At 49.4% G+C, this 21,796-nt stretch overlaps 1 protein-coding gene across 1 annotated transcript; it reads left to right on the top strand.

Moving 5' to 3' along the window:
* Positions 1-6,081: 6,081 nt before the first annotated feature.
* On the top strand, positions 6,082-19,900 carry LOC128950846 (multiple epidermal growth factor-like domains protein 9). The gene is made up of 9 exons (XM_054295839.1): positions 6,082-6,177; positions 9,048-9,557; positions 10,884-11,019; positions 13,888-13,976; positions 14,881-14,944; positions 15,608-15,696; positions 16,800-16,912; positions 17,349-17,505; positions 19,683-19,900. The coding sequence occupies exons 1-9, from the start codon at positions 6,123-6,125 to the stop codon at positions 19,829-19,831; spliced, it is 1,362 nt and encodes a 453-aa protein (XP_054151814.1). The 5' UTR covers positions 6,082-6,122; the 3' UTR covers positions 19,832-19,900.
* Positions 19,901-21,796: the final 1,896 nt, after the last annotated feature.

Raw genomic sequence — 21,796 nt, 5'->3', positions numbered from 1 at the left:
TATCTCCATGTGGAATTGATCACTTCTCTCACTAAGTTGTGTCAAAGTGCAGACCACTTGTCTAGATAAAAGAATCTTGAGACTTTGGCATCATGCAGTTTAAAAGTGAATCACATTTTCATAGTAAGGTGTGACTGGAAAAAAAAAAAAAGACTAAAAAATGTTAAGCCAGAGCCCTCTGGGAATCTGGTGCCTTTAACAAAAACTGTCATTTTGTAAAATGTCACATCTATAGCATAGCCCGTATGTTTTCTATTGGTTTTTGTTTGGTTTTTTTTGTACAGATGTAAATTCAAAATATGCTGTCTTTGGGTACGTATTTTCAGTGTAATACAGTATGTATAATAAAAAATTTAGATTTTCTAAGGAAGTGGACTGATGCTTTTCTTAATAACCAAGTTGTTCATTGTACTGACAGTGCTACCACCAGCCTGAGACCAAACAGCCAAACTGCCTGATATTGTGTATCTTTCAGATTTGTGGCATTGTTTCTGTATTTCATTTGTGCATTTCTGAGTTAGCAGTTCAAAGCTGGCAAGTGCTGGTTTTGCTGGTTTAGGATATTTGTGAGTAGATTTACTGCACTACCTGCTCTTGGCTCTGTGTGTGGGTTCACAGGAAGCTGGTGAGCCCTGGGTGCTGTGTCTGTGGTGTGTGGGTGTGCCTGTGCTGAGATCTGATGGTGTGAGGAACATCTGCCAAGCCCAGGTTCTGGGGATGGGGTGTGGAAGTGTGGAATAAACCCTGTTCTTCAGCACTGCCTTTATCTCAACTGGGGCAGTGGTGGCTTCTCTCAGTTTAATGCTGCAGAAGGATTGGTGTTTTTTAGTGTAGGGTTTGTTGTGGGTGTTTAGAGACTGTTTTCATGCTCAGGTACTGTTCCTAGGGTCTGGTTCTGTGATAAGGACGAAGGTTTGTCTTACAGTGTTATGTGTGGCTGGCCTTATCCCAATTTCCCTATGTGCAGCTGTATGAAATGGCTCTGTTCCACTTGCCTGTGCTGGGACAGTGCCAGACATAGTCAGAAGTCTTTCTTTTCTGTGTCAAGTCGACCTTATCAAATAGCCAGGAAGGGAATTCTGTTCCAGGTCAGCTGCTCTGGTAGAATGCTTGGGACAAAAGCTTTAGGAGAGGCTGACATGCACACTCCATTTGTTATTTCAGAGGGGACCTGCTCCCTGAGATTTCCTGGTGCCCTGACCTGATACTCTCCACATGAACAGGGATGTGCCACTTCACCTGCCTGCTGAGCCTGGCCTGGCCAGAACCAGCCCCAGCTGGTTTTAGCAATCTCTGTGCCCCTGGCCACTTGGGAGAGGCTTAGCTGGTACAAGGTTGTAGGGGATTTAATGCTCAGGATGTTGCTCTAGTGCTAACCCTTAAAACTGATGATGGACCAAACACTGACCTCTTCCAGAGCTGGACAAACCTGTGCCAGATGCTGTCCTGTGTTCTGAGTGCCTTTAGACAGAACTTGGACATCTGGGACCCCACTCCTCTCCCTGCCACACAGGTGTGTGTACAGGCTCCCCTGAGAGCAGGAAAGGGAGAATGAGGCAAGAAACAAAACCTGACTGTTCTAAAGTAAATGAGGTGACTGTTTCCAGAACCTGCTGTGTTTCAAGACACTCGCATTGTACCATCCCTGGAATTGCTCAAGGCCAGGTTGGATGGGGCTTGGAGCAACCTGGTCTAGTGGAAAGTGTCCCTGCCCACGGCAGGGGAGTTGGAATGGAATGATCTTTAAGGTCCCTTCCAACTGAAAAAATTCTGGGATTCTGCAACCTTTTCCTGAGGAATTTAGGGAGATTCCTTTATTTGGCTTTCAGAATGTGGTTCCTGTGTATTTGGTTTTATAATATAATTATTCTTTCCTGGTACAAATTTAATGTAAACAGAAAGCAACTGTTTTCTCTGAATGGTTGATTGAACCCCTCACTAGCATGTAAGCTTGGCTCTAGTGCCTGCCCCATCATTTGGTGTCACTGAAGTTCACAGTCTCTCTCCTTTGTAATTTTCAACTTTCAATTAAAATCAATTTTCTTTAATTGGTTATTTCCTGACATAGGAGAGTTGGCAAGACAAGCTGATCTTGTGCTGTGCTAAAATTTTGTGATCATGTGCATTGATCCAGAGCTGTTGGCCAGGGAGACCAAAGCTGTGCCTGGATGGAAGGGATTTCCTCCTTCCCTCCCCCAGATGCTGCAGGTATGAACAGCACAGGCAACACCCCCTGCACTTGTTCTGCCTGAAGCACCAGCTGGGTTTGACCTGCATCCTCAAACTGACTGACACCCCAGACACACTGGTCCATTTATGACCACCTTTTTCACTGGTGGGGGGACTAAATAAGAATTGAATGTTCTGTGCTGCTTGTGAGAATATAAACCTCTAGCCTCTGTATATGATTATGGCTGGCTAAACCATCAGATCCCTGCTGCAGTAGAGCACCTTTCCTTTGGCCAGCTCTACTCTTTTTTTAATATTCCTTCTAAACCCAGGCACAGAAGAAACACATTTTTAAAAAAAGGTGAGAGGTTTTTGTTTCAGAGTGACTGTAATAACTTTTAACATTTATTTTTTACTTCAATTCCTCCAGCTCCGTTTTGTTGCCGTTATTCCACCTCCCCAACAGCCACGGCTGCCGGAGGTTCCTGCGGGCGCGGTTTGGGAAGAGCCGCTCCCAAAGGCTGATTTTGGGGGAGGCGGTTTTGGTGTCCCCTGCCCGGCGTTGTGGTGCCATCGCGTGGCCGCTCGCTCACGGAGAGGTTCCGCCGTCCAGAGCATAAAAACCCTGTCTGTTCCTCGGGGAGCAGTGGTGCTGCTTTTTTGATCTTTTTTTTTTTTCCTTTTTTTTTTTTTTTAAACCTCTGTAGGAGAATCTTGGGCCTCTCTTGAGCACAAAGCTGTTGATTCCTTGTTAGCCCAGCATCCCTAAAGCCTGCACACCTGTTTTATGGGAGTCAGTGGATATATCGTGGAATAACCTTGCACCTAAAAGAGGGGTCTGGATTCATGGTTGCCTCCCAGCACATCCCGTGGGGTGGTGAATCCCAGGGGGGTTAGGAGTGCTTTTGCTTTTTTGTCTGTGAAGGAGCAAGTGCTACCTGGTACCTCTTCTACACACAGCCAGGTTTGGGTAGGAATCACAACCTATATTGCTTGAAGAAAAGTCTTTTCCAAGAAAAAGCCCCAGCTTGCAGTTTGCCTGAATGTGTTGCTCTTTCCCAGCAACAGCAGCAGCTCACCCCACCCCCAGTTTCTAGCTCAGCAACCCTGCCAAAGGACCACATTCCTGTGCAATAGGTGCTCACAGCACACCAAGCATCCCCATTTTCCCTGGAGTCATGGAACAGGACAGCTTTGCTGCACCTTGCCTTCCTTGGAGCACAACAGTCATTTGCCACTCCAACAGGTGTCTGCTAAGCCTAGGACACCAACAGTGCAGTGAAGTGGGGGATAACCATGGAAAGAGTCTAAGAATACATGGATAAAATGATCTGAATCCAGAGGAGGGCCAGTAAGGTCCTCAGAAGCCTGGAGCACCTCTGCTATGAGGACAGGCTGGGAGAATTGGGGTTGTTTAGCCTGGAGAAGGGAAGGCTCCAGGGAGACTTTGCAGCACCTTCTGCTACCTCAAGGGGCTATAAAAGAGCTGGAGAGGGACACAAGGACATGTGATGATAGGACAGGGAGGAATGGCTTTGAACTGGAAAGGTACAGGATTATTATATTATATATATATATATATATATTATATATATATATTAGTTATTAGGGGAAAAAAAATCATAACTGTGAGGATGGTGAGGCACTGAAAGTGGTTGCCCAGAGAATCTGTGGCTGCACCATCCCTGGAGGTGTTCAAGGTCAGGCTGGATGAGAGTTGAAGCAGCCTGGTCTAGCAGAAGGTGTCCCTATCCATGGCAGGGGGGTTGAAAGGAGATGATATTTAGCAGTACCTTTCAAGCCAAACCACTCTGCTCCTCTACTTGCAGTTAATACCTTCCTGACCTTAAGGAGTCACCCGGTGACCTGCCATTTTCAGGCCGATGGATGTGACAGCCCACTGTCAGCTCACACATTCCTCTCCTCTGCACTGTCCCCACTGCAGTGGGACCTCACCTGGGCATTTTCACCCCCACAGCACTTAGTCACATCCCACTGACAAAAGCTGGGGCAGTGGCAGGTCACAGGTGACACTGAAGAGGTGTTTGAGAGTTTTCCTGCTTGGCATTTCTTATTCAGCAGGCAGCTCTGCTTGTAAACAATCACTAGGAGATCTGACCCCCAGGTGACTGGTAGGCAGTAATGCAGAGCCCTGTGGTGCTCCTTGGGCTTCTAAAGCCTGGGAAGCTCAGAAATCCAATCTGCCCTCAGCAGATGAAACCTCTGATGGCAAATCCTTTGCTTGCTCAGAGGGATGGATCAGGGCAGCCTTGGACAAGAGCTGTCCTTTCCAGGCTGGGCAAGGCCAGGGAGCTGGCACAAACTGTGGAGTGGTTGCACCGGATGCTGTGTACTTGGGAGAAGCATCATTGCTCCTGTCTCTGCCCTGTAAGCTCTGAGGGTGGAGGGCACTGTCTGGTTTGTTTGGGGACACAAGGTCTGCCAACCATGGAAGAGCAACAGAACTGACAAGATCAAGGCCCTGTGCCAACCTAAGACATTGTTTTTGACAAACCATGACGCTGCTTTTTATTCTCTGTGAACCAACTAGCAAAAGCATTTAATCTCAATGGAGACAGGCCCAGGCAGGTCAGGAGTTTATGAATTTGTCTGTTTGTACTTTTCTGCCCTGAAGTGGCATTAGATTTTCCCCATCAGAAGTGTATTTCGAGCTTGCCCAGTTGCTAAAACAGTTGAGAGGAAAGCAGCCTGTCTCATCTCTCACCTGGGCTCTGATAGCTCACCCAGAAAGGGGGCTCTGAGGGCACAGGAAGGGCTTTAATGCACAATTTCCTTTTCTCTTCCATGTGTTAGGCTGAAACTGACAGTGGAAGTGCTGCCACATCCAGTTCTGAACTGCTTTTCCAGAGTGTGACTTGGCTCTGGGGCTGGGGAGTGTGGGGAAGCTCCCCACTCACTAACCAGGGGGTGCAGCTTGTGGGATGGGGGGACTGGTCTGCTGCCAGCTTCCCTGGCAGGATAAACCCCACTGGGTGATTGCTGGCAGTGTTTTAGCATTGCCCAGAGCTGCTCCATCCCCAGATGCTGCTCCTGCAGGAATTGTCTCTCACTGCAGAGCCTCAGACCACCGAGAGTGGGTGGGCAAAGAGGTGACATGTGAGATGTGGCATTCAGCTAAAGGAAATCCTCTCAGAGCAGGGGCTTGGCAATGCTGATTGCTGAACAGTGGGGGCAGAGGGGAAGGGGGGATCTTTCAAAGCAGGGCTACAAGGTAAGGAAATCATGGGGACATCTGTGTCCTCAGGTGGCCCAGCAGGCAGTACAGACACTGGAACACATGGAAAATGGGGTGGGGCCCCATTAAACTTAATGCTCTCACCTCAAAACCATCATCATCATCATCAGGATCTATGTGCTTGATCCTGGTAACAGCTTGATACGTCAAGCTGGACACTGTGGGGACAATGGGGAGGGAGGGGGAGGGAAATGCTGGTTGGGAAAGCTCTGTGCTCTCCAGAGGCCATGTTCTGACTTCTGGTTACAGCATGGCTGGCCCCAGTTAAAATGGGAACTCCTCTGGAGTTGTTTTTCTTGTTTCTCTTCTCTCAGGAAATCCCGTGGGTCTAAAAAATGAAACCCTCTCACTTGACGAGGTCACGGGGGGCTGGCCCGCAGCCAGGCTGGGTTCCCAGGCTGCTCTGCCCGTTCCTGCCCAGCAGCTCCTCCAGAACACTCCTCACAGGGATTGCTGCAGCCTGGGAGGGCAGAGCTGCTCCTCTGGGTGCTCTGCCCTGAGGAGGCCGTGTCCTCTCAGACCTGCTGCAGCCTCCGAATATAAATCCCCCTTTGTTGGGCAGAGGGTGACTTGGCTGAGCCACATGATCAGTCAGGTGACGAAATTGGGCACCAAAGCGGAGCAGAATGAGCAGCTGGGTGAGGGCAGGAGCTGCTGATCTCGCCTCTTGACAGGCTGTGTTACTCCTCAGGGAAAAATGAGTGCCTGGCTCTGTCCTCTGCTGTGCAGCTTAACCATGGTGTGCTTAACAGGTAAGGCCTCGCAGCACAGGGATTATCTTCTCTGGGTGGGCACAGAGAGGGTGAAGCCATAGTGGGACTGAGGGAGCCCTGGGGTGAGGCTGGGGGAAGGAAGGAAGGAAGTGTTGAGACACAGGCAGTGGTGGAAGCGGGATGCTTGCGGTAATTACAAAAATTTGCTTTTACAGGAAGAAAAGGAAAAAAAAAGAAATATTACTGTATTACTCTGCAGAGTGAGGATTTGCAGAGGCAGGATTGTAGGTTGGGAAAGATCAGCTCTCTATCCTTCCCTGACTTCCTCAAGGCTCCTGTTTGTACCAAGGCATCACATGCAAAATAACACATCCGTCAGGTTCCCCTGGAGATACTTCAGGTGATTCACAGTGCTCCTTAAAACAAAACAAAACAAAAAAAGGCTCTAGAAAGCAAAATCCCTGTTCCATGACATAGTGTAAGTACAGGAGAGAAAATGCTTTGTCTGATGAAGCTGAGGTTGTTTGAGTACTGGTTTTCACACCTGTGACTGACTATAACTGGTAAAATACACAAATACTTTACTAGTGCTCAAAACTATTTTTTTTCAGCCTTCTGACTTCTTTTTTTTTCTCTAGAAATTGTTTAAATTTTTAAGAAATACTAGCTACCAAAGGTTATTGATGGCTACTGAAGTTTTGCAGACAGCTTTACTACTTTTGGTAACATGTTGTGGAAAACTGCTTTCCATTTTTAAAAAGTCCTCTTAAGATCACCACCATTTGACATTAAGACCAACCAACAATGAAACATTCAACTGAAAAACCCCAAAACAACAAAATTCATCCAGCTATGGGCAGCCCAAGTTGTTGAAACCTGTGCAGTGTCTCTGGCTGGCAGGGTTGAGCTGTTGGGGTCAGGAGGAGCTGTGGGAGGTCAGACTTTGATCCCAGAGGTCCTTCTGAAAGACTTTCCCTGGGAATTTGACAGTGCCCTTGCCTTACTGCTAGTGTTTATGTTAGGATCAGTTTAATGGATCTCAGGGCTGACTCAGTTTGTTGCCAGAGGTGAGGAAAAAGCAAGCAGACTGGCTTTAACCCCTGAGGCAGGGGAGTCAGATGAGGGGAATTGTGCACCTTGGTCCTGGGTGGAGGTTTGGCCACAGCAGGAGTGTCCTGGGTGGGCACTGTGGGGCTGCTCTCCCTGCCCTGGACCAATGCTGGCACCTCTGTCCCATGGATTTGAGCCTGGGGCAAGCCAGGTAGTTACAAAATGATCACTGCTAGATTTGGTGTCTCTGTTTTAGGGCCACAGCAAGGAAATGAGATATAGTTCAGTTGGTGCTGAACATTATTGGCACAGTGCTAATAATGCAAGGTTGTGGGCTTGATCCACATATGGGCCATTCTCTTTAAGAGCTGGAGTCCACAATCCTCTGTGTGCCTTCCAACTCAGGCTGTTCTGTAAATTCTTTAAAACCTGAGCAGTGGCCCAGATGGCTGGGTGCTCATCTGCTTTACTCAGTAGTTACACCGAGATGGATTTTGGCACAAAGCAGGCAGTCAACAACAGGAGAGAGCACTCCCAGCAAATTGTCTCCATGTGATCACAACCTTATAAAGACTCTTTTATCCACTGTCCTGATCCTGGTGCAGAACTTTAACTGGAGCTGCCCTCAGCTTGGTCTGCATGTTGGTGTTTGTACCAGGGTCGTGTCCACAGTGCCTGGCCTTGCATGGTGGGTACAGAATTGAGAGAGAAATTCAAGGCTGGGGGTAGATCAGAGCTGGGGAAGAGCCTGCAGGGATGTGGGTCTGACACCTGGCAGCTTGTGCTGTCACCCCTCCTGTCACCCTGCCCGTGTCCTTCCTCACCCACATCCCACTGTCGGGTGTCAGCTGCACTCTCTGACCTCCTGCAAAACCATAAACCAGTTAATTTCTCTGGAGTCCTTGTGTTTTCTGTGCCGCTGGGCATGGGTTGGCAAGGGGGTTTAGCAGGTGTGTGCTGCTGGAGAGAGCATTTACACCCCACAGCAGCAGCTCCAGTTGCTTATTGGTGCTGTATAAGGTTGGGTGTTTTCAGAAGTTGCAGTAAATACTGAGAAAATCCCTCCCCTGAGTTCCTGAACCCAGCTGGTGGCACAGAGGAGGAGCTGCCTGGTTTGGTTCTGCTTTTCTTCCTTTGCTTAGTACCACACTGCTAAATTAACAATAACCTGCTGCTTTCCATGCTTAGTTTCAGTTTCCTCTGTTAGAAACTGCAGGGCATTACCCATGCTGCGCCAGGGGATGTCTTCCACCAGCAGAGGATGTTCCAGTCCACCCTGTATCACAGCAAAACAACCTGAGCTGCAGCAACACCTCCTTTCTCTACAGATTTCAGCAATCCTCACTCTGATGAGGGATTTCAGAATTAAAGCAAGTCTTGGCCCTCAGGCTCCCTTCTGGTTACTGGAAGTACCCCCAGAACAGCTTAAAAGAGCCCTGAGCCCATGTCTCTCCTTGGCTGATCTGTTTGAGGGAGATGGGATGCAGCCAGCTACTTGACAAGCATCTTAAATCAGATTGTCATGAGATCTCAGTAAACAGTCTCTAGGAGCTAACAGAACTGGCTGCTTCAGGCAATTCTCACACCCATGAGTCAGACCTCCCAGACATTGGCATTTACTTATTTGTGGCCTCATGGACCCACTAATTTATGTGCTTGGTAAGTCTCTCATGTGCCAGACATGCTCAGATGCTGCCTCAGATCCTTGCTCTGTAGTGGAGCTCAGCAGAGGGGAGTTTCTGGACATCAAACAAGGGCCCATGGTTTAACCAGTTGATAAAGACCTAAATGAGAAGCGAGAACATGATTAAAGCGAGAACAATAATTCAACCACTAATTATGTTTTTTTCTTCCCTTAGGTATTGCTTTAGGCCAGACAACCAGCACTGGGGTTCCCATTGGATCCACCCCAGCACCTCCCAGTACAACCAGCACTGAGGTTCCAGTTCCATCCACCCCAGCACCTCCCAGTACAACCAGCACTGGGGTTCCCATTGGATCCACCCCAGCACCTCCCAGTGCAGCCCCTGCTACAGCCTCTGCTTCCCCAGCTGCTGCTGCAACACTCTCAGCTGGACTGACAGCAACCACTGCAAGCCCTGCTGCATCCACAGCAGCTGCATCTGCTGATCCAAGCACAAAAACCCCTGCCCAGACTCTGCCCTCCACCACGGGGACTGTCCCCACCTCTCAGACTTCAGCGCTGGCAGCCACATCCAGCAGTGTCCCAGCGTCCCCTCCAGGAGTGACCCCATCCCCTGGGCTCCCATCATCAGCTCTGCCCCCCAGCACCCCCCAGCCCTCCAACTGCAGCACAGAGAATGTGACAGCCTGTGTCCCCTGCCCCCCAGGGACAGCCCCCACGCCAGGTAAGGCTCCCTGCCCTAGCTGCTGGGTTGGAGGAAAAGGGATTTCTCAGGGCTCTTGTTCTTGTCTTGGAAGCTTGGACAGGCAGCAGGAGAGGCATTTAATTAATTTCACCCTCCTGAAATCAAAGGCTTGGTCTTTCCTGGCCTTGTGCTGTGCTTTGGTCTTTCTGAGGCTTCCCCGTGGGGTGACAAAGTGGTCATGCTGTGGCACAAAGTGTAACACAAGTCCAGTTTGATTTATTGGCAGAACATCATTCTGGGCTCCAGGGCCAAATACGAGGCCAATTTCCAACTGTCTTGAATGTTTAAAGAGAATCTCTGCTATAGAGGCAGCCTTTTTCCATGGCCTTGAGAAAATACTTGATCAACCACTACCACCCCCTCCCACAAAAAAAATCTCAGAAAAAGAAAATAATTCTCCAAAATACAAGCCATGGTTTTTTTTGGTTTTTTGATTTTTTTTTTGGTCTTTTTTTTTGTTTGTTTTGTTTTGTTTTGTTTTTTTTTAATTTTTGCTTATTCCCTATGCTGCAGGGCACTTTTTAAAAGCAGCTCTAATGCTTTAGGGTGAATCTGCAGAGGACAGGAGCTATCTCCCACCTCCCTTTTATGCAGGATCTTCTTAGTCAGAGCCTTCTCCTCTTGCCTGTGTTGGTGGTGCAGCTGCAGTAATTCCACCCAATTCCTCTGAGTGGCTGGGATTGGTTTTGTGGAGCAGAGAGGGGTAGAACTTGCCTGCTGGGAATGCCATGGTACCTGTGCTCAAAGAAAAATTGCTGCTGCTTTAGGCAGATCCTGACTCTGGGGCTTCACTCATCAGGTCAGCTTCCTATAAGCTTAAATTATCAGTGATCTGAATAAGTGTATTGGGGTTTTGTTTTTTGTTTTTTTGGAATTTGGGGGTTTTTGGGTTGTTTTGTTTTGTTTTTTTTTTTTTTTTTTTTTTGTTGTTGCTGGTTTTGTTGGGGTTTTTTTTTGTTTTGGTTTTATTTTTTTCTTTTTTATATCTTTTTTTGTGTGTTGGAGGGAAAACAAGGAAATTTTTCCTGGCTGGCCCCTCAAAGAAGGAAAAAGCAGTCAGCTTAATTACTGGAGTTCCACACTGATAGCCTTGACTCCTTAGATCATCTAGTGGCTGTCTGCAGCTTGCTAACAGCGGGCAGCAGCATAATTACATGTACACTGCAGTTTCTACCCTCTGTGAGTGCCTTGCCAGGGGAGCTGCCTCCCAGAGCTCCTGCCTTTGTGGCAGTGACCTGTCCTGGGTGACACAGGGGTTTCAGTCAAGTCCTGCCCTCCTGATCCTGACTTTCTGCCCCACTTTAGGCACCCTGAGCTGCTCGTGCTGCCCGGGGGGAGCGTGCAGTGACCCCGGTGCCTGCAGCCCCTGTGCCCCAGGGCAGCACCAGCCCCAGAGTGGGCAGCCCTCCTGCCTGCCCTGCCCTCAGGGCTCCTACACCAGGTGAGTGCCGAGCCCCCGCGTGTGGGAGCTGCATCATAACCACAAAACTCTTCCCAGCCAGGAAAATCTCCTCCTTTGGGTGTGACAGTGGTCACAGGGGTTCTTGGGCGAGGGGAGAGATGAGAATGTCGACTCCATGTTCGGAAGGCCTGATTTATTATTTCATGAGATATCTATTACATTATAACTATACTAAAAAGAATAGAATAGAAAAGAATGAAAACAAAAGCAGCTGGCTCAGACAGAGAGAGAGAGCAGCTCTGCCGTGAGTGGTCACTGAATCCAAACATCCACACAAGACCAATCACGGATCCACCTGTTGCATTCCACAGCAGCAGATAACCATTGCTTACATTTTGTTTCTGAGGCCTCATCTTCTCAGCAGGAAAAACCCTAAGAAAAGAATTTTCACAGAAGATGTCTGCGACATTTGGGCTGTATCGCCGGCCGGGGGCTGTGTACAAATCACAGACGGGACGGGGCTGCTGTGGAACCTGCCTTGAGCTGTTGTATTTGTCAGCATCACTCTCATTACATGGTTTTGACAATGGGAAGATGCCATCAGCTCACATCTCAGGCAGCAGACAAAGAACTTAATGTTACAACTCACTTTATAAGTTTTTTGACCAATCACACAAAGCAAAAGCAAATTGACAGTAGTTCCATCCAACCACTATAAGCACATACCTTTGGTTAAACACTGCCTGCTTATTTCAAATATGATACCTACTTGTAAGCCTTAAAGCACAATGCACAGAGCTCCATTGTTAAGCTTCAAACTTCCTAATATCTTGCTAGAGAAACTTTTCTGTAGCTTAGGGAGTTATTCTAGACAAGCGTTAATACACAGACCATTGTTCTATTTGTCCTTGCTTTTCTACTTTCTAAATAATTTTTCTGCTGACCTATCTCATGGCTGCTGCTTAGCTCTAATCCCAGTTCTACTGTCTCTGAGGCCTGCCCTTTGCAGCTTTGCCAAAACCCTCTGATTTTGTGGATTCCTACAGGCTGTAGGGAATGTGCTGCCAGGGCTGTTTCTCAGAGGCTGAATTCTCCTCATCAGGAAAGCTTGGTGTGGATGTGCTTGTGCTGAGGCTGCCCCTCTGTGGGCTTCCCTTTTTTACCCTCATGCCTTTTGTCTGCACTGAGGGAACATGTTGTTTTGTGGTGGGGAGGTGTGAGTTTATCTCTTCAGCTTTTCTCTGGGATATGTCTGACCAGCAGGCTCCATTTCCCTGCTTTGCCCAATTCCTTCCTCAATCCCTGTTTTCTTGCCCCCAAGGCATCTCATTACATTTGAGTTGCTGGCATTTAAAGCAATACTCTCAGCTGACAGAGCGTGGAAAAGCTGACAGGACAGGAGCCCAGCCTTACAATTCCATCAGGCTGCCTGATCCAGGGGTGCTGTACAATGTCCCCTGGCTGTGGGGACATGGGCATGTGCTGCTCTCTCCACTGCTATTGGATTTTCTCTTGCTGTACCCATGTCTGCAAGCAGTCAGCTGTGTCCTTTGTGGGGTGGCAAGGACAGCAGGGGTGGCAAGAGCCTCCCAGGGCTGTGTCCATTGAGGAGCTGCTCCGTTTGGGTCAGTCCTGGGCTGTGGGAAGGGTGACCTGACTGTGCAGCTTGTTGGCAGCAGCCCCTGAGCTTGAGGTGCCGGAGGATCTCCCTCTGTGCTTCCCTCTGTGCTCTGTCCTTGCAGTTTTTGTGCTGCGAGGACCTGCCTTAAAAACGTGCCCCCAAACTGCTTTAAAAACCAGCCAGGAGCAGAGTCAGGGCACACAGAGCTGCTGCTCTTGGGATGTGGGAGAGGGGCCAGAGAGGGCCAGGCAGCCCTGCTGGGCTGGGTGTGCCAGGGCAGGGACCAAAAGGGGGGATCTGGAAGGACCTGGGGGTGCAGGGGTGCATGGCCATCTCCTGGTGCCTGCCTGGGCCTCAGGGCTTCAAGGGAACCATTTAACATTTCTGTGCTCTTTGGAGAATTTGGCCTCCAGCTTTGAGAGGCTCTGGCTGGCCCAGGCCTTGCATCGGTTTGTTTGCAGCAAAGCATTTGCTGTGTTTCCAGTTGCTTTTGGGATTTTTGGTTTTTTTGGTTTTTTTTTTTTTTTTTGGTTTGGTTTGGTTTGGTGTTTTTTGGTGTATTTTTTTTAATTTTATTTTTTTTCCCTGCAAATCTCATGCAGCCCTGCAGTTTCTGAAGGAATTAAAGATCATGTCCTTGTTTTCCTCCAAAGCATCTCTGAGTATGTTATCAAATTCCTATCCCCACATACTTGTTGAGAGGGATTTGGCTCTGTTAGTGATGGATGTAAAAGCTTCCTCTTTGCCTGCCTTTGCCTCACTCATTTCCTCCCCTCCTCCTGACATGTTCCCTCCCTTTTCCCACATTCCCGGCTGTTTAAGGTCAGGGCTCTCTCAGGTCACTGCCTGTGGTTTGGGTCCCTTTTTTCAGCTCCTGATTCCCAGCAATGAGGGAGGAGCAGCTCCTTGTGAAATTCCTGAGGGATGCTGAACAGCAAACACGTTCCCTATTCCATTTTCAAGAGTGGATTTAAGAGTCTGACTTAAGCCAAGGGTTTTAGGTCTGACCACAGCATATTTTTCAAGACCTTCAATTCAGATGGTCCCTTTCCATATTGCCCACAGGCACAGGGCATCTCTAATCCTAATAACACAGAAAACTTCAGGTTTTTAGTGGACCTTTAATATTCAGGTGAGTTCAAACCAATGTTTTCCTGCCCGAACTCCTTTTTCACAATTGCTCTATTTCTAGACTAGTCAGTGTCATGTTCTGCTCTGTCTTCTCCAAGTGGATGGAGGCTTGGGTGACCTAAAATTGTGTTCCTCCCTGCTCCCTTCCCTCCCAGCCTCCCAAGGAGCTCTGTGTGCCTTCCCTGCCCACCAGGACATTTTGCCAATGAGTCTGGGGCTGCAGCCTGCAGGGCCTGTGAGCGAGGTAGGCTTTGGTCTGCGTTCAACCCAAATGCATTTTCATCACATGGTGCTTTTTCCCAGAGGCAGATGCAATTACCAGGTAACTTAAAAGCACTGAAGGGTAAACAAGCTAAAAACACCCCAGCAGATCTCTTCCCTATTCTGTTGTTATTAAAATGGAAAGAGCAGATCTCAGCCATGCTTGTTTTTGCAACAAGTTAATGCTAATTCTGCAATGAAAAAAGTTTTATGAAATTCAGTTTTAGCACAATGGGGGAAGCATTGTTAGGAAGCAAAATATTCTCTATTTCTGATAGCAAAAATGAATATAAACCATCTTTGTTTTCATTTAGGCAATGTTCTGCCTAAATGAAAACAATGCTCTGAATATTAAGTGTAATACTTTCCTTGTTTTCCACACATTAAAACTGGGGTTTTCAAGAGGAGCTGCTTTGCACCTGGCTAATGCCACTGCAACCTGGTGCAGTGTGTTTGCAGAGGGGTAACAGCATGTGCAGAACAGCACCTGCTTATGCAAAACCCCAATTAGCACATGCAGTGCAGCAGCTCCTCTGCACCCAGAGTGGGTCCTGCTTGAGCATTCACAACTGTTCCTTGGAAATCCACCCTCTGAGCTGCTGGGCTGTGCCCAAAACTTGGCTGTCACTTGCTGGGTTTGGGAGGAACACCAGGGGAATCTGCCAGAGCCCTCCATGCATCCCTCAATGTGGCAGGGGTCAGCAGGGAACTTGCATTGCTCTCTCAGAGCTTTGGACAAATATAACCCCAAATGCCCTGAAATGCCACCTGAAGCCTCTTGTGGGGAGTTGTTTGGTTGTTTGTAAAATGGACGTCAGCACAGTGACAACAATGTAGGATAGAGATGTGGAGGCAGCATCCTGAAGCCTTACCCTTCTCTTTTCCAGGCTATTATAGCTCCAAGCAAAATGCAGCTTTTTGTCTGCCTTGCCAGCCAGGATCATTCTGCAAGTAAGGAGCTCCTGGGGTGCAGGGGCTCACAGGGACAGGGAGGGGGGTTCTTTTAGCCCCCACTGAGCTGGAACCAGCAATGTAGTGCCCAAAGTCCCCTGCCATTGCAGCTCTAGGGTGCGGCTTCCAGCAACCTCCTCGAGTCTCCCTGACCATGCATGGGGGCTGGAGTGAGATCATCCTTGAGTGTTGTCATTATATCACAAGAGTTCTATTGTCATTACATGGCAAGGGTTCCATATTGCCAGAGTTTTGTACTTCCTTGATGTTTCTTGTAAGCAGCTCCTCTAAGCACTGAGTCTTCCTTGTCCTCACAGCAGCCACTGACTCCAGTTCCCCCAACCAACCAACCCACTCTTTTATAACACCCTTCTGACTGGCTACAGCTGTGGCCTGTTAACATCAGGCCTGCTCCTAATCCTTAATAATTGGCTCAGCTGCAACTCTTTAGGGGGTAAGATTACATTCTATGTTCCATTCCCCTACACTTGAGGTCCCTTCCAGTCAGACCATTCTGTGGTTCTGCGTGACAAACTGCACTGCAGACAGACAGACACCCACAGTGCTGCAAAGGTGGATCCTGGAGCCTCCAGGCTGTCAGAGCAGGCTGTGGTGGGCTGGGCAGTGCTGATCCCACAGCGTGTCCTGCTCCTCTCCCTGCAGCACCAGCGGCTGCTCCGGCTGCCGGCCCTGCCCTGGGGGACAGGAGGCGCCTTGGGAGGCGGCGGAGACGTGTGAGACCTGCCCGGCAGGTAAGGGGAGGCTGTGCCCAATGTGGGGCTGTGCCCAATGTGGGGCTGTGCCCGAGGGGAGGCTGTGCCCAATGTGGGGCTGTTGCCTGTGGGAAGGCTGTGCCCAATGTGGGGCTGTGCCCAATGTGGGAAGGCTGTGCCCAAAGGGAGCACAGCTCCAGCTCCAGGCTCATTCCAGACCCATCTCAGCTGGCCCTGCAGGTGTCCTGCAGGCAGAGCTGGGCCCTGGCATGAGGGATGTGCTGGGGGGTTTGTCTGGGTGCTGGTGGAGGCTGTGCTGTGCCAGGCTGGTTCATGAGTACCTTGGGGCTGTGCTGGTCCTTGGCACCCCCAGGAGCCCAAATCCACAGCTGGTACCGGCTCCAGCAAAGAGCATCTTGCCCGTGGTGGTGGCTTTGCTGAGGAAAGCCCAGCCTTGCTGTCAGTGATGGATTTTCTGCAGGGGCAGCCTGGGGCAAAGGGACATGGGGAGGGGATGTGAGGGAATGGCCGAGCTCCCTCCTGTGCTCTCTGAAACACCCCAGGCTGCCCCAGCAGGGCTGGGCAGGCATTCAGCCACCCTCATGGCAGGGACCAGCCTCCCTGGACACAGCCTCAGGCTGTCTCACAGCCCAGCTGCACTTTAAACATTGCAGGAAAGCATTTTACCACTGTGAGACTTGGAACTTCTGTGACCTGTCTCTCCCACAAAGGTTGGGAAACTGAGCTGTGCTTTGAAGTCTGCTCAGCAAGTTTCAAACAGCTGGAAAAGGTGTTTGAATCCAGAATTGGAGAGGATGAAACACTGCTGACCTCCAGTTCCCATCTTCCCCTACATTAAAGCCAGAACTCCCTGCTAAACCCTCTCCCACCTACTCCTACTCACACTGCTCTGTTTGCCAAGGTCTGACCCCAAATTTTCTTTAGTCCCTCTGTCCCTGTTTGTTCTGCTCTGACCCTTTGCCACCGAACCAGGACCAAAGTCCAGGCTCAGCTTTTGTTATGCACATGAGCACGTAATGCTCTTTCTCCCCGTGGCTCTGAAAGCTGATTCATTCATATGCAATTGCAAAGGTCCTGGGGGTTAGTCTCAAATCTTAATATTGTGCTTATTTGCTGTTCAGGTACATTCAAAGGTGCCAATGACAGCAGATGCAAGGCCTGCAGGACAGGGGAGTACCAACTACAGCGGGGCAAGGAGAGCTGTGAGCTGTGCCCAGAAAATCACTACTGCCCTGTGAGTCCCCTGTGAGCAGCTGGGACAGCCTGTGCTGCCCAGAGCTGTCCCACACAAGTTAAATACCCCTCAATTAACACTTCCTTTTTTCTTGTTATCTGAGCTTCCTTTCTCTTAAACATAGACAGGGCTCTGATGCGGGGAATAATTAAAATGATGATTGTAGGAGTGTGCTGGAGCTGCCTGCTCTGGCTGGGGCATGAGGGGGTGGTGTGTGCATTAATGAGGGGTTTGAGGTACAGACTTGCTGTGTAACAACCCCTTCTGCTCTTCCCCACGCTCCAGCACTGCAGGAGCACACAGGGCTGGGTTTAATGATGGCAGGGTCATTCCTCCATTTATTTTTTTCACCCCTCTAATGCTAAAATGTCACCTCCCTTTGCCCTGGTCACCTTGTGCAGTTTGCTGGTGCTGATTTACTTCTTCTCTTGGGCAGAGCCCCGATGTGAAGCCAGTGAAGTGCCCCCCTGATGCCTTCTGCCCCCGGGGCAGCGCGGAGCCCACCTACTGCATGGAGCTGTTCCTGTACAAGGCAGGGGACTCCTGCCAGCTGACCCCTGCCACCGTCATTGTCCTGGCCACCTTCTCAGCAGGTCAGTCTGGGTCCCCTCTGCAGCTCTGTTAAACCAGGCACGCTCGGGGTGGTGTGCTCTGTGTTTCTGGACAGCAGGATTTTAATGAAAGTCCTTCTGCTGCTCTCAGTGCCAGTGCCGTCCCTGGCCCTGAAGGAAGGTGGCACGAGTGCCAGTGCTGTCCCTGGCTCTGAGGGAAGGTGGCACAAGTGCCAGTGCTGTTCCTGGCTCTGAGGGAAGGTGGCACAAGTGCCAGTGCTGTCCCCTGCTCTGATGGAAGGTGGCACAGTGCTGAATGATTGTTGTTTGTCCCTGGGAGGCAGGGATGTGTGTGGACCCTCAAACAGGGATTCCTTGGCTGCACCAAAGTAAGAAAAAAGACAGTTTCCTTTTGGTGTGTTTCCTGAAAGCATTCCTGCCTTAAGCCATGCCACAGCCTTCAGCAGAATGGGGAGCTGCTGGCTCATGCAGTGCTGTTGCATTGATGCCAAATGTTGCTTGTACCCAAGAGTCAGGAGCTGCTGAGTGTGGGGAGCATCCCTCCAGATGCACCTGCTGTGAATCAGCTCACTGGGGCAAGCTAATGAGGGGGTGAGCTTTTCAACTGGGAAGCTGCACCATGGATAATCATTCCAAAACAATGAATATGCATTTTGAGTCTTAGGAAAGGAAAAAATAGAGTTCTCTCGTTTTTTAATCAAAGTTGGGGGGAGGTTTAATCAGAGAGTTATGATGAAAATGAGCAAGTATTGGTGCTGTGGATTGCAAGAAGGGCAGATGAGGAAGCTGGGAGGAGGAATCTGTCTCCTGTGCCCAGAGAGATGAAGAGAAATCCTTAAGTGCCCTTACACTACCCGAGATGAGAATCTTGTGTCAAGAGAGCCAAGTCATAGAGATGAGTAAGGCATCAGAGGATAAAGAATATCCAACAAGCCTCACATTCACAGTTTCTGTGTTTCAAGTGTATTTTATGTCCTTCCTGAAGACCCATGAAGACTTTTATGTGCTTCCTGAAGACTCCACTTGGCTGGCTGTTGTTAAAAGGAGAGAGGAGAGGTTAAATGCATGTGTTACAAGTCACACAGCAAAGCTGCTTCTCCCACAAGATGTGTGTTCCCAATCACCCTTGTCTGCTGGCAGTGAGCAGGGGACAAGGACAGCAGGGTCTGCAGGAGCTCCAGCAGCACCCTCGGAGGGTGTCCCCATGGGGCTGGAATGCCTGGGGGAGCAGATGAGGGCTGTTGTCACAAGCTGCAGCTTGGAGCCATGACAAAGGCCCTCCACTGACCCCTATCCCCTTGTGCCAGGCTGTTGTCCAAAAATCTGCCAAAGCAGATGCCATCTGAAGCGAGTGTTAATTTGAAAAAGTAGATTAAACTGAAGGATATGAAAAGACTGCCCAGAGAGGGACAATGGCCCATTAAGCAGCATTTGCGATAAACAAGTCTGAGGGTCAGGGAACAGCATTCCTGCCTCTCCCAGAGCTTGCAGCAGAGAGGGGGAAGGAAGGAGCCCACGCAGGAACCCGCGAGTTTTTCACGGCTGGTCTCACAGATCAAGTGTTTGCCATGAGGCTGTCTGCTCACACAACTGAAATTTGGGTGTATTTGTATGGCCATATTGCATCACAGAGACAGATTTGTGCTCTTCTGTTCAGATCAGTTTTCTCTGGTGATGCTTCTGCCAGAAACAAATGAGCAGAATGTCGCACCACTTGAGATTTGCCAATTACTTCCGTGTCTATGCCCAATCCAAAAGTAATTTTTCCTGACAGCCCTGATCTCAGTCTAGACTCAGAGTTAATCTAGGTTAGTTACTACTTGTGCTTCAGTGTGAGTGCTGCACAGAGCAAACTAATTTCTCAGCAAGATCGTTTTGGTGAGGTCTGCAGTGAATAAGATGCCAAGTGGAAAACTTCTAGAGAGTAAATGGGAGTAGGAAAGCAAGTTACTGAATTATTTAATTAAAACTTGTCATTATTCCTTGCAGAGTTAAGCTGAACTGCTGAAGTTGAGTGTTTTTAGTGCTAGTGGAACCTTTTCCCCCCCTCTTTTTGGAGGGGGACAGAGTATGTAGGAGGAAAAAACTCCTTATTTTACCAGAAGAGAATACCTGAGTTGAGAACCCTTGGAGCAAACATCACCTGATACTTTACTTTCCCATCTGTGAATAACTACCATTCCTTCCTTCCTTTCCAGGTGGAATCCTTGTTGTGTTTCTGATCATCCTGAGGAGCCGACAGAAGCACGGCAGGAGCTCCCTGAAGTCGCCGCTGCTGCCCCGGGGCTCAGGGCTGGGCTCCTACGGGGGCACGGAGCACACGGAGCCCGTCTATGCTGGCTGGTAGCTCTGGAGGGCCAGCAGCCTCTCCTTCCCCTGGGGCAGCACTAACGGGGCTCTGGGCAAGGTGTTTAACCACGAGCAACCTATTTCTGTACAGCTAAAATCAGTGCTGGGGAAGAAAACTCAGTTTTTGAGTTGTGGCTACTTGTGCAAACCAAGCCAGCCCCTGCTCTGCTGCACTGGGCTGGTGGGAAAAGTCTTCCCTTTCCAATTCCCAGCTTCCTTTACAAATACTTTCCTTCATAAATACTTTTCTCGTTTCATCAGGGAGAAAAAAGCCCCAAAAAGCAATCAATCCTACATGTTTCTCCATTTTAATAGTCAGCTCAACAGAGTGAGGAGTGACTGCTCATTATTGAGGTCTCTTTGATACAACACTCGTTTCCACCCAAGCACAAACTAACATGAATATACCTCCTTTTAAAAACATGCAAGTTTTTATTTTGTTACCCATTCTCAAAGTTTTAGCATAAGCACAAGTCAAGGGAAGGGATCCTAAAGCTCTCCCCTTCCTTTCAGCTGTGGGCAAACATGTGCAACAAAAGAAATTATTGATTCCTGGACAAAAGTCCCTTTTGTTTCCTGCTGCCAGGTGGTGCTCAGGGTGGAGCTACAAAGGAGCAGCAAGGTGCAGGCACAGAGGATGCCCTGCCCCTTTCTGCATCCTGAGGGGCTGTAGGAGACCCCTGCCCAAATGCCTGGGCAAAGTTCTGTCCCTGGTCCTGGACGCTGCAACTCCACCCAGGAGAGCACCAGAGTGGTTTGTGCCTGTTTGCTGTGGCACTCCAAGCCCTCCTCTGTGCACCCAGCCCAGTGTAACCATCTGGTTAAACTGATATGATTTGTATTTTCCAGAGATGATTCCTGTGTGTGGCTGGTTGACTCTTAATTTGTTGTTTGCTCTGTGTCCCCTGTTATGTTTTTTTCTTAGCCAGCATCCCAGGCAGTCAGAAATGCCCAGAAAAAACTCAACATCACCTCTACTGGAGCCAGTGCCAACTGCTCCATGAAACCAGTACCTGTGGCCTCTTGACCTTCCCACCTTGTTTTCCTTTTCCTGCTGCAGTGACATTCCCACACAGGTGCTGTGTGAGCCCAGCCCAGCCAGCTGTGACCCTGTGTGCCAGTGCTGTGCTTCAGCAGCTCTCCATGGCCAGTAGAAACAGAGTCTCTGTCAAAAGAGCCCCGATTTTAAATGGCTCTGCACAGAGGTGGTGGCAGGTGTTACTTCTCTCTGAATCTTGCAGCAGCACAGATGGCTGAAGGAGCCCAGCTGTGGGGGGGTTAAGTGGTTCCTGCCCTCAGCCCATCATTCTCCTCTCCCCAGGGAAGGTGTTAGAAGTTTTTAAAAGAATTTATAGAATTTATCAGTTCTCTGATCCCCATCAGGTGAGGAACTGGGTGCAAGAGTGGCACATCAGCCATTGGGGGTGCCCAGAGAAGCTGTGGCTGCTCATCCCTGGCAATGTTCAAGGCCGGGTTGGAGCAGCCTGGTCCAGGGGAAGGAGTCCCTGTCCATGGCAGGGGGTGGAAGTGGAAGGTCTTTAAGGTCCCTTTCACCCCAAACCATCCTGTGATTCTGTTCTGGATCAGCAGCAGGAGGGATGGTTCCTAAAGCCCTCCCCAGAGCCCAGCAGGGGCAGAGCTCCATGCAGCCTCTCCCACTGCTGATTTAGATGAGACATGAAGCTCCTCCCTGGCCCAAGGCTGTGCTTTTCCCCAGAGCAGCACAGGGACACAATCCCGCTGCACAGCACCAGGTGACCTCAGCAGAACCATCAGCCACCAGTATCAAAGATCTCTCAAATGCTTTTATAAAAATTGTAGCTACTGTCACACATGGGAGACTCCACAGGGGAAGCCAAACCAGACCCAAAAAAACCTGTGTGAAAAAGCCAGAGTCAAACTCAGACCTGAGCAAGCAGGAGCAGCATTTGTGACAGCAAAAGGACCCTGAGGGAGCAGCGCT

This window comes from Melozone crissalis, unplaced genomic scaffold (genome assembly GCF_028551555.1).
Source record: "Melozone crissalis strain CALT ecotype California unplaced genomic scaffold, PUWL_Pcris_2 ptg000006l_1, whole genome shotgun sequence".
NCBI lineage: Eukaryota > Metazoa > Chordata > Aves > Passeriformes > Passerellidae > Melozone > Melozone crissalis.
Note: the sequence above shows the minus strand (reverse complement) of the source record. Positions and strands in the feature narration are given on the sequence as shown.

Excerpts from the sequence above, each read along its gene's own strand:
- LOC128950846 (XM_054295839.1), top strand. The coding sequence starts at position 6,123 with ATGAGTGCCTGGCTCTGTCCTCTGCTGTGCAGCTTAACCATGGTGTGC. Across the intron at positions 6,178-9,047 it reads AACCATGGTGTGCTTAACAG|GTATTGCTTTAGGCCAGACA; the intron begins GTAAGGCCTCGC and ends TTCTTCCCTTAG. Across the intron at positions 13,977-14,880 it reads CTGCAGGGCCTGTGAGCGAG|GCTATTATAGCTCCAAGCAA; the intron begins GTAGGCTTTGGT and ends TCTCTTTTCCAG.